The 14695-nt window shown below is 55.3% G+C and overlaps 2 protein-coding genes across 2 annotated transcripts; one reads left to right on the forward strand and one right to left on the reverse strand.

The window, feature by feature from the left end:
* Positions 1–3781: 3781 nt before the first annotated feature.
* Positions 3782–4902, forward strand: RASD1 (ras related dexamethasone induced 1; the record flags this gene model as incomplete). Its single annotated transcript, XM_082006490.1, has 2 exons — positions 3782–4067; positions 4352–4902. 2 exons carry the CDS (start codon positions 3782–3784, stop codon positions 4900–4902), a joined length of 837 nt encoding a protein of 278 aa, XP_081862616.1.
* A 2527-nt stretch (positions 4903–7429) lies between these two features.
* Positions 7430–12242, reverse strand: MED9 (mediator complex subunit 9; the record flags this gene model as incomplete). Its single annotated transcript, XM_082006524.1, has 2 exons — positions 7430–8437; positions 12103–12242. 2 exons carry the CDS (start codon positions 12240–12242, stop codon positions 8221–8223), a joined length of 357 nt encoding a protein of 118 aa, XP_081862650.1. The 3' UTR covers positions 7430–8220.
* Positions 12243–14695: the final 2453 nt, after the last annotated feature.

Below are 14695 nucleotides of genomic sequence, written 5' to 3' on the forward strand. Positions count from 1 at the left end.
CCCTTGCCTCGATGACTCAAGGAATTGGGGATTTGAGACATGTCTCAGGCTTTCAACTTCTCTGTTAATCAAATCCCAAATGCTAAAAGGAACTGAGAGACGTGAAAAGTCTTGCAAAAGAAGTAGGGGGTGGGGGAAGGAAAGAAATAAACCCACCCCCCGGTCCCCAGCCAGCTTCTGCATCATACCTCATCTGGGAAAAATTATATGTTGTGAATTACATGCTTCTTTTGAAAAGCCTTAAAGGAGATTTAATAAAATGAGACAAGCTAATAATATAGGGAATGAATAGCAACCCTGGATGCTGCATCTTGATTTAATGAGATGCTTTTCCCCAGGGAGATGAGCAAGAGCTATAGCTAAAGCCTCCCTTCCCTACCCATCTGCTCCTCTCTTCCTTCAGCCCCCCTCGCCTCCTTCTCCCATCCCAGGGGAGCAGCCAGGGAAGGATTTGGGGTCCCGCAAGACCCCGCTCTTCGCCAGCAGCTGCTGGGAAAGGCACAGCCCACGCTGGTTATTTGTGAGCGGGCTAACGCGCGGCACGCCGGGCTGCCGAGCACCAAAGAGGGAGAGGGTCCCTGTCTGAAGAACAGATCCCTGTCCTGGGGGAGAAAAACGGGAACTGGGGAGCCGGGAAAGTCAGGCTGGGGAGCGGGCTTGGCATATTCGCAAGGAGCCAGGGAATGCCGTGTGCTGCTGCGCAGGGACAAGCCCTTGGTAGGATGTGAAGCATCTTAACAGTAAAGATAAGGAGCTCATGTCGGATGTGCTCCTCTCCGTGGCCTGGGAGAGGCTTCGGGGTCTGCGTGTGCCGGAGTGGGAGAGGCGCAAAGAAATGTTCCAGTCTTGGCTTTTTCACTGCTTGCACCCGTAGGACCCAGCTGTGAACCGCGGCCGGCTCGACCCCCGGGGTGACGATACTTCCCGGCTCCTCAGCACACTGAGAAACCAAAGTCATGTTCAGATGTTCTGTTCTTTTCCGAGTATCCACCCGCTCGCCGGTCCCTGGGCCGGGCGGTGCGATGCACGCTCCTGCCTCCTGGTACATTTTGCTTCCTATATTTTTGCAGAGAAAAATCTTGCTGCTGCGAGATTTATTTTGTTGCTTGCACAGTTCGTCCAAGCCGGACCCTGGGGAGCCGCATGTTCTGTCGCTGGGATGTTTGTGTGACTTTCGGGGAATTTCCTTTCCTCGGCTACGTGCTCGCGGCCGCCGGGCAGGTTTTGTTCGTTGGCAGGTGGCTGGTAAACCGGGGAGGGTGCAAATAGGGAGAGAAATAGCAAGAAACGAGGGATTAATCTATGCTGAAAATGTTCAATCCCATTAAAGGTGCCTGCAGTCGCTGGGTTTCATGCACAGCAGGCTGCCTGAGGCTCTTGCTGTACCAAGCAGCTGCGTGAAAGAGCCTCTATCCTCCAAAACCGGGCGAGGAGCAAAACACCCCGCAAATGGCAGGGTCAAACTCTGCGCCGGCGGTACAGCAGCCGTGGGGGAAAATGCTGTTTTACCTGCCCCTGCTTAAGACTCGGGCTATTTGCAGTCAGGTCAGAAATAGGTGGTGATTTTTAACAGAGTCATAACCGTGGGAAGGCTTTGCCTTGCAGCGAGGTGGATCCTTTATCATCCATCACTGGCAGCGGCTCCCGGCAAACGTGCTCTGCTTCTACCAGGAGACGAGTTTCTAGATGATGTGGGGGGGACTCAGCCTAATGCCTCGTAATGCTCCTCTCCTTAGGCTCCGCGTGACTCTGGGCTCTGGGAGAGCGCAGGCAGCACCCACGTCCTCTCCCCAGGAGCTCCCGCAGCCATCAGCTCTCCTCCGCCCGCCCAGGATCCCTGCCCGTGCTCCGGGGGGTCCCTGGCAGGGTGGCTCTGGTTGCACTCTGCACTGAGCCGAGCCCACAGGATCCCTGCAGCATCTGCCTCGTGGTGTGCTCTGCCTTTGCTGTCGCCAAAGAGCTTTTTGGAGGGAGCGAATGGATTTTCCGCTGCTGAAGCCTGTTAACCTAAGAGTAGGCTTCGAGCAGGCTATTTTTACCTGTTCCTGGCACAATTAATAGTTTTATGGTCAACAGTAAACACCAATAGAGATATTCGATTTGTCTGTTCCCCAGAGGTCGGCGCTTCCTATTCCCCCAGTTGTTTTCCATCAACCGCTTCAATTAAACGATCTTTTTGTTATTTTGGGGTGATACATTTGTGCTCTGTAATCGGCCATTAAACCTCTGCGCCGTCTCGCACACAGATCAATAAACATGGGAAACTGTCCCACTTTTTCTCCCCAAAGCGTCCTTGTGCCTCTGCTGCCGCGCAGGATGCTTCCCTGCGGGCATGGGGCTGCGGGGCAAGCCCCTGCGGATGGGGCTGTGGGGGCTGGCTAAACTGCTGCTCCCTCGCACCCCACAGCCAACTGCAACTCCTCCGTAAACCTGGGGACAGTTTCAATTCATATCCGAGTGTGAGACCACACTGGGGGGAGATGCAGGGATCAGCAGCACCCGTTTGCTAAGCAGTGGTGGTGAAATGCTGCACAAGTCTGTGCGTTCTAGCTGTCCCTGAGGTCCCTCTCAGTGTTGCAGGTGAAGCTTCTGCTGTCCTGAACCTTATTTAAGCATCAGCTTTTGCCCAGTTTTTTGGTTTGTTTGTTTTTTTTCCTAATGGATCCTCACAGTTTGTTTTTTTTAATTCAGACTTTCTCAGGTGAAAGAGGAGCTTGGCTTTCCCTGGGCCCCGTCTCTCAGCCCCTGATGGCGCAGAGGTCCCTTGGCACAGCAGCACTCGCGTTTCCCTGCGGACTGTTGCCCGGGTGTGCAGGTTAAGCCGGGGCCCGGGGGCTGCCTGGGCTGGCCCTTGCAACCCAGCAGCTCGGCACCTGACAGGATCAGGCCCCTGATATGAGGCAGCACCGTGTACCCTGCCCGCCCCGGGAGCAACCCTGCTGCCTGCACTGCGCCTGCATCCCTGTGAGCATCCTTCCTCCTCCTGGCCGCCCTGTGCTGCGGCTCATGCCCCCAGGCTGAGCTTCCCCAGCCCTGCCCGGGGCAGTACTGCAGCTGCGCTGCCCGCGCTGCCCGCGCTGCCCGCGCTGCCCGCGCTGCCCGCGCTGCCCGCGCTGCCCGCGCTGCCCGCGCTGCCCGCGCTGCCCGCGCTGCCCGCGCTGCCCGCGCTGCCCGCCGGCCGTGCCCTCGCCTGCCCCCTAGCGGGGGAGTGGGCGCTGCAGCGGCAGCGCGCTCGGCGCCCTGGGGCCGGGGTTACGGGGAAGGCAGCGACGCGAAGGCCCGTTCCGAGGGGCCGCGCAGCCCCAGCCCGGGCCGCAGTGCCCGGAGGGACGGAGAGGCTTCTCTCCGCTCCCGTCCCCTGCCCCGCCGGGGAGTGGGCTGGGACCCCTCCCCCGCCCCGGTACCCCGCGCCCGGGCAGCGCGGCCGGCGAAGGGGTCCCACTCGGGGCCGCCGCGCTGCGGGGCGTGCGGAGCCCCGGGAGCCCCGAGCCGGCGGCGGGGCGGCACCGGGAGCCCGGACCGGGCCGGGCTGCGCGGCACTGGGAGCGCGGCGGGGCGCGGAGCCCCGCACTGACTCAGCCGCCGCCGCCCCGGGCCGTGACGCGCCGAGGGGCGGTCGCTGCCGCCTCCATATAACGCGGCGGCGGGGGCCGTCCAGAGCTCACACCGGCCTTTCCTGCGAGGGGAGAGGGGCTGAGCAGCCGGGCAGACATCGCCTTCCTCCTCCTCCTCCTCCTTCTCCTGCTTCCTCTCGGCGCAAGCTGCCTCTTCGCCGGCTTCAATGAAACTGGCAGCGATGATCAAGAAGATGTGTCCCAGCGACGCTGAGCTGAGCATCCCCGCCAAGAACTGCTACCGCATGGTCATCCTGGGCTCCTCCAAGGTGGGCAAGACGGCCATCGTCTCGCGCTTCCTCACCGGCCGCTTCGAGGAGCAATACACACCCACCATCGAGGACTTCCACCGCAAGTTCTACAGCATCCGCGGCGAAGTCTACCAGCTCGACATCCTGGACACGTCGGGCAACCATCCCTTCCCAGCCATGCGCCGCCTCTCCATTCTCACAGGTACTTGGCTGGAGAATGCCGGGAGGATGGGGGGTTCCCTTGCTGAATTTCAGGCTTTCTTGCCCAGTTTGGGGATGTTCCTCCGGTCCCAGGAGGAGGGAGGCGGGAATTTGTGTGTGCACGGGGTGGGCAGCTTTGCCTCCTGCACGGACGGGGTGGATGGGAGGATGCGGGACCCGGGTGCTGCCTGGTCCTTCCCTCCCCAAGTCTCTATATGGCTTAGGCAGCGGGTCCCTGCGTGTCCCCGTCCCTGCAGCCATCTCACGTTCCCTCTTTGTCCCCAGGAGACGTGTTCATCCTCGTGTTCAGCCTGGACAACCGGGACTCCTTTGAGGAGGTGCAGCGCCTGAAGCAGCAAATCCTGGAGACCAAGTCGTGCCTGAAGAACAAAACCAAGGAGAACATAGAGGTGCCCCTGGTCATCTGCGGCAACAAGGGCGACCGGGACTTTTACCGAGAGGTGCAACCCCGGGAGATCGAGCAGCTGGTGGGAGGGGACCCCAAAAAATGTGCCTACTTCGAGATCTCGGCCAAGAAGAACAGCAGCCTGGACCAGATGTTTCAGGCGCTCTTTGCCATGGCCAAGCTGCCCAGCGAGATGAGCCCCGACCTGCACCGCAAGGTCTCGGTCCAGTACTGCGACATCCTGCACAAGAAGGCACTGAAAGGCAAAAAGCTGCTCAAAGAGGGGGGCCGGGGCAGCACGGAGGAGGCGTACGGCATCGTGGCCCCCTTCGCCCGGCGGCCCAGCGTCCACAGCGACCTCATGTACATCCGGGAGAAAGCCATCGGCGGTGGGCACGGCAAGGAGAAGGACCGCTGCGTGATCAGCTAGGAGCCCCCGCTCGCCCCGCGACAGGAAGGAAGGAAGGAAGGAAGGAAAGAACTGAGGAAGAAAGGAAGGAAGGGGGGAAAGATGCTCGTTTCCTAATTGACTTTGGGCAGGCAGGAGGGTGGGCAGGCACCCACCCGGGCAGAAAGGGGGTCACCTCTTCCCCAGCCTCCCTCTTCCCGAGGGATCGCTTTCACCAGCCCCCTTCCCGCGGGGGCGCATTTTGGGAGCGAGGGGTGCGACGGGGGAGGCTTCGCAGGGCAGGAGGGGGATGCCGCTGGGACCAGCCCCCTCCGGGCCGAGAGGCAGGGAGCGGGTGAGCTGCTGGGCAGCCAGGTGGGAGGATGAGTGTGGAGGGCACGGACCTTGGCGTTTCTTTGCCTCCCAAACCACCCAGCCTCGGGCATTGCCTTCAGGAGGGAGGGCAGAGGCCTGCCAGCGCCTGCCTGGGGCTTTGAGGTTGGGTTTTTTTGTTGTTTTGTTGGTTTTTTTTTAACTTGAGAAGCTGTGCACGGACTCTGCTCTGTGTCGTGTGTTCGTCTGTGTCTGCAAAACACATGCAGAAGACACTCCTAAGCTGTTGCAAAGACATTGCAGAGTTACAGCCCCGATGGACCAAAAAACTGACTCTTGTTTACATTTGTCTTGTCTGATTTGCAAGATTTGGGGAGGGTGGGGGGAGTGGGAAGGTTTTTTAAAATAAGAAAATGATAGGCACTTTATGTAGGTATTGTTTGTCATTGACATGAACAAAAAATCTTCAAGTGTTTCTACCGTGGGTGAAACTTGATGTTTTATTTTTTCTACAAATTAATAAAATCTTTTTAAAATGACACCTGTGGGTTTGCCTCCGCTTCCTCGCCCGCCCTGCCGAAAAACCAAATCCTGTAAAACCGAGACCTGAGCCCAGCTCCGAGGTGCTAAAAATGGCCTCTCCACTCAATCCCTTTATTACCCCATTTTCTCCGACTCCCAGTGCAAAGGTTTCCGTCTCTGCAAGCAGCCGATTTCTTGCCACACAGGGTAACGAGGGGCTGCGCAGAGAGTTAGTTACTCAAACAGGTCACCGAGCCAGGACTCTTTCCTCACTTCACTAACGCCAAGTGACGATCCTGCCAGCACCATGACACGCCGGGCATTGGCATGTCATTCACCGTAGAAACCAAGCAAACTGACATCACTTCATTATAAAGAGCTGATTGTGTTTCATGCTTTTTCCCCGATTAACTAAGCACACTTTAATGATGTCAACAGAGGGTGATTCATTTGCGCCCCGTCCGGGATATTGTTTTTATTTTGCAATATGAGTAAAGGAAGTACTTTGCTCGAAAGGTCACCTTTGCATCTGATGGTTTTTAATCTCTGCCTAACAACAAGTCGCAGTAACCATTGCTAGAAGTGAAAGGGAAAGGGGAAAGCTCTTCAAAAAACAGCTCTCCCTGGCTCCAGCTTCTGTTTCAGTTCATTTTCAGCTCCCATTCCCCCTCCAAGTGGCAGAACAAATCTAAGTTTAATATATATTAAGGGCAAAAAAATTCTATCAAAACCACAAAACTAAGGTGGGTGAGTGGGACTGCAAACCAAACCACTTCAGTTTCGTTTGAAACTTGGATTCAAGTTGACAGAGTTAACTTGTTCCTGTGCGAAGTGCCAGACATTTCTTTGGAAACACGTTGTTTCTGCCAGCTCCGCATATGCCCTGATTTCACAGGAACAGCAAACTGGCAAAAAAAGGGAAATGACCGTCCAGGCATGAGACACAAGAATTTATTGAGCTGGGATAGGCAATGGCTGGCAGAAAGGTAATTTCAGTAATAAAAAGAGTGTACATTGTGCTTTGTTTATCTTGGTGTTCTGCTTTACTCGAAGTTTACACACGGGCACCTTCCCAAAGAAAGTACTAGTAAAGTATTCCAGTGGGGACAGAGTAATCTCTAGGCTACAGGTGTGTCATAACCATCCCAGCTCCCAGCGAGCAGAATTAACTTGCCTTTTGTTTAGGAAAGGAAACCCCAAACAGACCTCGCTTCTCATCTTTCGGAGGCACGAGTGCTACCTGCCTTCCGATGTTGGCTCTTAACAGACGCTGTAGTTCACCAGCTGGTTTTTCACCTCTTCCACTACCGACTTGCACCATCTTTCAGCGTCATTCAGAGAACCACGAGATTCAGGGTCCCGTCACATCTTTGTTAGTCGGCGAGATACGGTGCTGCTCACCTGGTTGTCGTTTGCCACCGTAAGAGCTAACAGCAGGAGGACAGAGGGCAGGGAGCCCCGAGACACATCTGAATGCCGTACAGCATTTGAGAGCGTTCCATCAGCCGCTGGCAAACGTTCAAGCTGCACAAATGCTTGTGTTTGTGGGAAGCCCCTGGAGCACTTCAGATGTTGGAACTGACCCGTCCTGTTGAGCCTGACTTCTGTCACGGCTGGAGTAACTAAAAGCTCTTATCATATATGCCCTTTGTTTTGATTCTGCTTGCCTTTCCTCCATTTCAAAAGCAAGATGCCTAACGTACCGCCTACAAGCTGCACTCACCCAAGGAGACTTAGGCACCCAAAGCCTACCAAAAATCCCCTCCCCTGACAGTCCCTGCTTTGCTCTCTCAAGACACCCTGCTTCCAAAAAAGTGATGCGAAGACACAGGAGCTGGGCCCAGGCTACGCACGTCCTCTGTGCTGCCCAGGGCCTGCCCCTGCTCAGCCCACATCCACTCAGCGAATACACAAAGAGTTTGGAATTTCTAAATCTTTACTTGACACAACCATCAACTTGTTTAAAAAGAGAGAAATACAAAAGTAATTGAAAGCAATCATTCCTCTTTTGACACACACAGAATGGAAAGTGCCCCAGAGACCCCTTCCAGGAGCAGGGCCAAACAGCTCACGCTTCCTTTTGATGTCTGGCCACTTGTGACAGTTCAGCAGTGAAAAAAATTGCAGAAAATGCACTCTTTTTCTTGTTGAAGTTAACCAGCAGGTACTTTGACCCTTAGCGAGGAGAAAACATAATGTCTCCTGCTTGCTTGAATGTAAAAAAAAAAAAAACCACCACCACCCCACCCCAAGAGAAAACAGAAGAGATGCATACACAAATGCACAGTCCTACAGCAGATCAAAGTACCGCTGTAATCATCATATGTGAAGCACGCAGTGTTCTGGTTCAGTGTCACATGCCTGTGATCCACACAGACACAACTTCAGAGCAATGCGACCAAAAAAGCATGAAGGAAAGAAAAAGTAAAATTCCGCCACCTTTTTCTCTTCCGTTTAGCCAGGACAGGAGGTATCTCAGACCTGGAGAGCAGATCTGCACCCTTCCTACTCCTTGGGAATTTCAAACATGCAAAGGCTCTTGTACTTCTGCAGCAGTTCATTTTTGGTCCGGACCTGCTCCCGCAGGTTCTGCAGCTGCTGCTGCTGCTGCTCTGGGCTCACACCGATGCCGGGCATGGAGCTGATCAGCTTCCTCATCTCCTGGAACTTGTTCTTGAGCTCGTTCAGCACCTGGTGAACATCCTGGCTGTCCTTGTCCATGCTGCAGAGAGAAAATGGAGACATTGTTGAATTCTCCTCTTGGAAACGCTCCTTCAGCCCGCAGGGGGTGACTGTCATTTCCACCGGAATTCACTGGAAAATTTTTACTCTTGGTATCTGGCTACCCACACCTAATTCACCTATCCCAATAAAATGGACACAGACAGACAGACAGACAAACTGGGTAGCCTCTGGGGCAAACTGGTTTCCTGCTAATTTCCAGCACACAATCCAGTCACCTCACAACCTATCAATCGGGTTAGGAGCCGGTTTGCCCACGGAGCAGGCTAACTTCTCCCCCTGCTTGAACTCCCGTAGCTCTCTTTGGGGAAGGTAACATTACATATGTGTGTTCTGTGTAGGCACCTAGAGAAAAAGATCTCGGTCTCACCCGTGACCTGTTGCGGCTATAACACAAAAAATCAATGCAGACAAACAGCTTGACAGCGGAAAATAGAAACTGTTCCCCAAAGTATCAGAGAGTATCCAACGGCAGAGCAAACGGTACTTTGGAGCTTTAAAATGACTCTCTGGGGATGTATAACTAATAAAAGAGAAGCGACAGCTTTTTTTTTTTTTTTAAGAGCAGCACAATTGGTTCTGCAGCCAGCTCTGTGCTTTTCAAGGATCAGTGTTGTCTGAGGCAGCGTCTGCCCTCAAACCCTCATTAGTATCTGCCTCGGCTTTGTTAGCACCAGCGAGAAGTTTTACCAGTTCCAGGCAAAAGTGAGTCCCCGCTTCCAGGGCGCCCATTAATAACGAGAGTGGGATTCTAATGGTCTTTGAAAACTGGGAGCCTGTTCAATAGCCAGACCTAAAAATAAATCCACTTGGCATGATCAGGGCAGAGAGGTGCTCGATTATAACTTTGGGGAATCGTGACATGGCTGAGAGCAAAACTTTTAACCAGATGGTTGCCATTCGTTTCAAAAGCCTGTTGGAACAAAATATTCATTACTCCTTTCTAAATAAAACCGCAGCTGGTACTATAATGTATCCCCATTATGCAGGCATTCACGGTCAGGTTGGCAGTGGAAAAATACAGGCACACACACAACCCCATGGCACCTCTGGGGAAGGATGGGTTGACACTGCCTTTAATCCACCGTATCTGCAGGCTGGCTTTGAGAGGGATGTCCTCCCCGCTCCAGGTCCCCCCAAGTCTCATTCCCTTCCCCACAATTAGAGAACTGGCTGCCTGTCCAGCTGGTTGCTCCAAAGGAATAATTATTTCAGGTTTGGGTTTTGTTTTCTTTTTTTTTCTGATGGGGGGTTTTCCTGCTGGATTGAGCCACTGAAGTGACTCCCTCTTTGAGGGCATGGACAGGCAGGGGTGCGGAGGTGTGGGAAGAGACTGCACCTGCCTGCAATAACACAGGATTCAATGCAACGTCCAACCACAACCTGTGCTGATGGACCACACATAAGACCTCCCTTCAAGCACAGCGTTCTTCGTTACACCAGCACAACCCTCCGCTGGTGGAGCCACACGCTGGGACCTCAGTGGCAATGCCATTTGACTGTACAAGGTTGAAAATATCAGCAAGCCCCGATTGTGAAAACTTTCTCCGGACCCAAACAACAGGAAAGAGCACGTGTCCTTGAATGTAAGCAAATTTACGCGATACATCCTCGCTCTGAGCACAGAGTCACCTTGGAGATGTGTCTTCATGGCTGAGTCAATGTCAAAACAGCAGGGCTGGGCTCTGTGAGTAGCGGCTGTGTTAAAGGATAATACGTTTGCCATCTGTCAGGGACATGAGGCAACACATCCCACCGCTTGCCTCTGTGGCAGAAGCACTGCTCAGCATACCTACGTCTGCTCAAGTCGCCCAGAAAATGCTGTGTGCGAAGCCAAGGGAGGTAGCTGGGTAGCGGGAGTGGGTGGCTCAGTAGGACAGGGCACAAGATATGCTAGGGACTGTCATCTGTGGGTCACCATGACCTGCTCAGTGACATAAAGGAATCTGGGAAGTCTTGGCCCACGGCTACTGCCCACTTTACTTATGTACATGTATGCACCTGGCAATGGGCTTAGTCTCACTTCTGTGGTCTGGACAGATCAGGCAGAATCGAGGTTGGGGTCAACTGCCCACCCCCAGCACAACAGGGAGACTGAGGGAAACCAGAGGGTTTGCGTTCTCACACCCATTCTGTATCTGGACTGGTGTGTCACGAGGTATTCAGTCTTTCCTTGCCATGGCTCAGGTTGCAGACCCACTGAAGGTGAACCTCTTTCCCCTTTCAGACGTACTTGATGCAAGTGAAACACCAGCAGGATACAAACCAGCCTCAGCTCCTAAATAAGTGCACAAGGAAAGGGTAGCCAGACCCACAACCTGTAACAAGAGAATTCATGATCCCATGCCCTCTGCCTCACCCCGCAGTGTGCCCAGGTGAGAGCGCAGAGCTGGCCTGGATGGATTTTCATGGAAGAGCTATGTTCCAACTGGGATCTCAGACAAGCATCTCTGAAGGGGTTATCCTGGGCCAGAAACATCCCAGTTCTCAGGACACTTGTACAAGTACCTTTTACCTCTACGGAACCTATTCTTGAAGAGGGAAGAGAACTATTTAACCCATACCACTACAGAAGGCATCCTCCCTTTTACAACTCCCCAGAAACGGGCTGCATTCCTGCCCCAGTACTGTCTGTACTTTCTGAGGCTGTTATCAGCCAAACAGTTATCTGGAGCAATGACCCAGCTCAAGTACAATGCTCCTGCTCCAGGGTGTTAATGGTGGGGCAGTGTACCCGGCCCATGGGAGCACCTGCACCGTCCAGGTGACCCAAACACTGCCCAGGTACTGGCGTGACTCAGAGCGGAAATGCGCTTGGGGCTGTGCCAGCTCCCTCTGACACTCTTCCCAGGAACTCCAGCTGGGAGAAAAAAGGCAAAGGAGATGCTGGGAGGTTGAAGAGCATCACTAGAGGGGTGACCTCATTGCCTCGCTACCTATCCAGGGCACCCTGAGGATGTTAGCAGTTGGAGAGCATGGCAAGAAGGAGGATCCCATTGCCCTGCTCCCCATCCAGGGCACCCCAGAGATGCTGCGGGCTGGAGGACATCATTAGAGGGAGGTCCCATTGGCCCACTCCCTGTCCAGGGCACCCAGAAGATGTTGAGGGCAGGAAAGCATTGTTCAAGGGGGTACCCCATAGCCCTGCTCCCCATCCAGGGCATGCCTGAAGATGCTGGGCATGGAAAAGCATCATTTGGAGGGGGGGAACCCATTGCCCTGCTCCCCATCCAGGGCATCCCAGGGATGCTGGGGGCTGGAGAACACCATTAGCGGGGGATCCCATTGCCCCACTCCCTATCCAGGGCATCCGTGAGGATGCTGGGGGTGAGAAAGCATCATTAAAGGGAGAACCCCATAGCCCCGCTCCCTGTCCAGGGCACCCCGAGGATGCTGGGGGTGGGAAAGCATCATTCCAGGCGGGATCCCATAGGCCTGCTCCCCACCCAGGGCACCCCGAGGAAGCTGGGGGTCAGGCAGCATCATTAGAGAGGGGTGGCTGGAGTAGGGACGAGGTGCCGGGCCCGGGCCAGGTGCAGGGCAGCTCCTGCGATGCGGTGCCCCGCGGATGGGGGGCGGGTCCCGGCGGGGCGAGGCCCGGTGCCGGCGCCCCGCGGTGCGGCCGGTGGCCATGGCCGCCGTTACCATTTGATGATGTCGTGGACGAGCGGCAGGAAGGAGAACTCCTCCTGCGCGGGCGGCGGCAGCGGCGGCTTCTGCTCGGCGGGCGGCTCGGGCGGCGGCGGGTCCTCGGCGGCGCGGGCGGCGGCACCCCCCGAGGCCATGGCGGAGCCCGGCCGGCGGCCGCGGCGCCGCGCAGTGACGGAGCGGGGCGGAGCTCGACCGCACCGCCCCGCCCCGCCAGCCGCCTGCGCCCGCCCGGGCTGGGCCTTCCCCCGAGCTTGGGCCTGAGCCTAAGCCTGCGCCGGGGTCTGGCTTGGGCCTTCCCCTGAGCCTGGGCCAGAGCCTGGGCCAGGGCCTGCGCCTGGGCCAGGGCCTGGCCTGGGCCTGCGCCTGGGCCAGGGCCTGGCCTGGGCCTGCGCCTGGGCCAAGGCCTGGCCCGGGCCTGCGCCTGGGCCTGGCCTGGGCATTCCCCTGAGCTTGGGCCTGGGCCTGCGCCTGGGCCTGGACTGGGTCTGCACCAGGGTCTGGACCAGGCTTTCCCCCGAGCTTGGGCCATGGCCTGTGCCTGTGCCTTGGTCTGGACTAGGCCAGGTTTGTGTCTGGGTCTGAGCTCGGTTGGGGCTGGTGCCTGGGCCTGGGCCGAAGCTGGGACCTGTGAACACCCCCCTTCCCTAAGCCCTGCACACGCCGCTGGTGCATTGCCCCCGTGGTCCTGAGCTCTGCACAGGAGGTGGGAAGTTCAAGGAAGGACAGAGCATGGGGTCCCGCACCCTGCGGGCAGGGCGAGGAGAAGAGGTCCCAGGAACCATCCTGTGCTGGGCTGGTGGTGGCTCCCAGCCCCTCGGTGTGCTCAGATGGGTGTCCAAGCCTGTGTGCAGCCCTCCCTTTTGAGCCAGATCTTAGGGGAAAAATTGCATTATTCTGTGTTAATAAACACAGCAGGGTTTCACTCTCGCTTTTAGATGGCACCTTTCTGCCTTGGTTTTTCATTAGTTGGTGTCCTTAATTCGATCTTAATGCAACTGGGGACAATATGTCGAGGGGACTGAGTGACAGGCACATGGTCTTTGTAATGCCTTAAAGATGGACGCTTACGCGGGACCAGGCTTTATTCCTGAAGGACGAAGCATGGTTGACATCAGCCAGAGGGAAGGGAAGCTGGAGCGTTGGCTGAGAGCCTGGGCTGGCAACTGGAGGAATTTGGAGGAAGAGAGACAGAAATCTGATGTCAGGGCTGGGACCCCTGTGAAGCTGGGAGAGGGGGACAAAACGGGGCTCTGATGTGACTGACCTACGGGTGGAAGGTGGCTTGAGATGGTGTGTGGTCGAGCCTGGGCGATAGAGGATGATGCCCCTCTGCTTCAGCAAACTGCTGCCGCTGTATTTAAACACCTCTACCAGCACAAAGGATCGTGGGGCTAATAATGCCAGCCACAGTCATGAGTTTTTCTTCCTGGGTTGGCTTAGAGAAAATGCATAATTTAATTTTTCATTCAAAATTAGCCCCCCTGCTCAACAGTTATGGGCTGAGGATGACTGGGAAGGCAATTTTCTTTTTAAAACAATTTCTTTCGAAAAGCAAACCTAGGCTATTTATATATGAAATGAGAATGCTGGTAACCATTTAGACACGTGGAATATTGACTGTTTGCTCTAAGTATAGCAGATGCAATTGCTCACTTTGTTCCTACTGTCAGGAATAGATCCCGTCTTGGGCGTTGATGCTGGAATGTGCGAAGGAGCCCGGGGGGAGCCCAGGTCCCGCCGAGCAGGTCCCTGCGGGGAGGCTGGTGGTATTTATGGTTGTTGACTGAGCCGAGCAGGAGGTACAGGATGCTGCGTCCTTCGCGTGGGGCTGAGCCGAGAGGTTCATTTCTGTCACTTTTTATGGGCTGTTTCTAAAGTGAGACTTGATTCAGGCTCTGTGGGGGACACTATTCTCTGTACTGTGCTGGTTTTAACTCTCCCCTTGACTTTATGGAGGAGGGTGGCTAATTGCTAGGCTGCTGGACGCCTGCCTCTGATGCATGAGTCAGACAGTCGTTAGAGCAGGTGACAGCACGCAGACACCATTCAGCTGCACCTAAAGAGCTGTCAATCAGCATTTCTTTGTGCCATTCAGTTCCCATTTTGGGTCATGTGTTCCCACAGCAGCTGGAACACACTGCTTTATCTAGTTGGTGTTCCTCCCTGTCCCTGCCTCTTACCTTCTCTTTCTCATGGGAACAGCTCCTTCAGCTCCTTCAGGTGACCCATCTCTGTCCTTTGGGGCTGGTCATGTCTCTTGGCAAGTCCAGGGAAAAGCAGAGATGTTTTGCCATAGGGTTGTGGTTCGACGGGCTCCTCCATCACTGAAGATGCTGGTGAATTGGTTGGATGAGACTGTGTGGTCACCATTTGAGTGTCAACCTGTGTGAGGGGCACAGTAGACCTGTTTTTTATACTGTGATGGTGTGTCCATATTCCTGGTGAGGACTGCAGAAAGAGGTGAGACCCACCTGACAGGTCTGTCAGGGAAGAGAAGACGTGCTTTTGGGCACACAGACAAGTGTTGACCTCAGGCAAGGAGCAGTGCTGGTGTGCCCTAACCTTCACCTGCCCCTGTAGAGCTCCA

The sequence above is a fragment of the Phaethon aethereus genome (genome assembly GCF_964289735.1).
Source record: "Phaethon aethereus genome assembly, chromosome: 15".
Classification (NCBI taxonomy): domain Eukaryota; kingdom Metazoa; phylum Chordata; class Aves; order Phaethontiformes; family Phaethontidae; genus Phaethon; species Phaethon aethereus.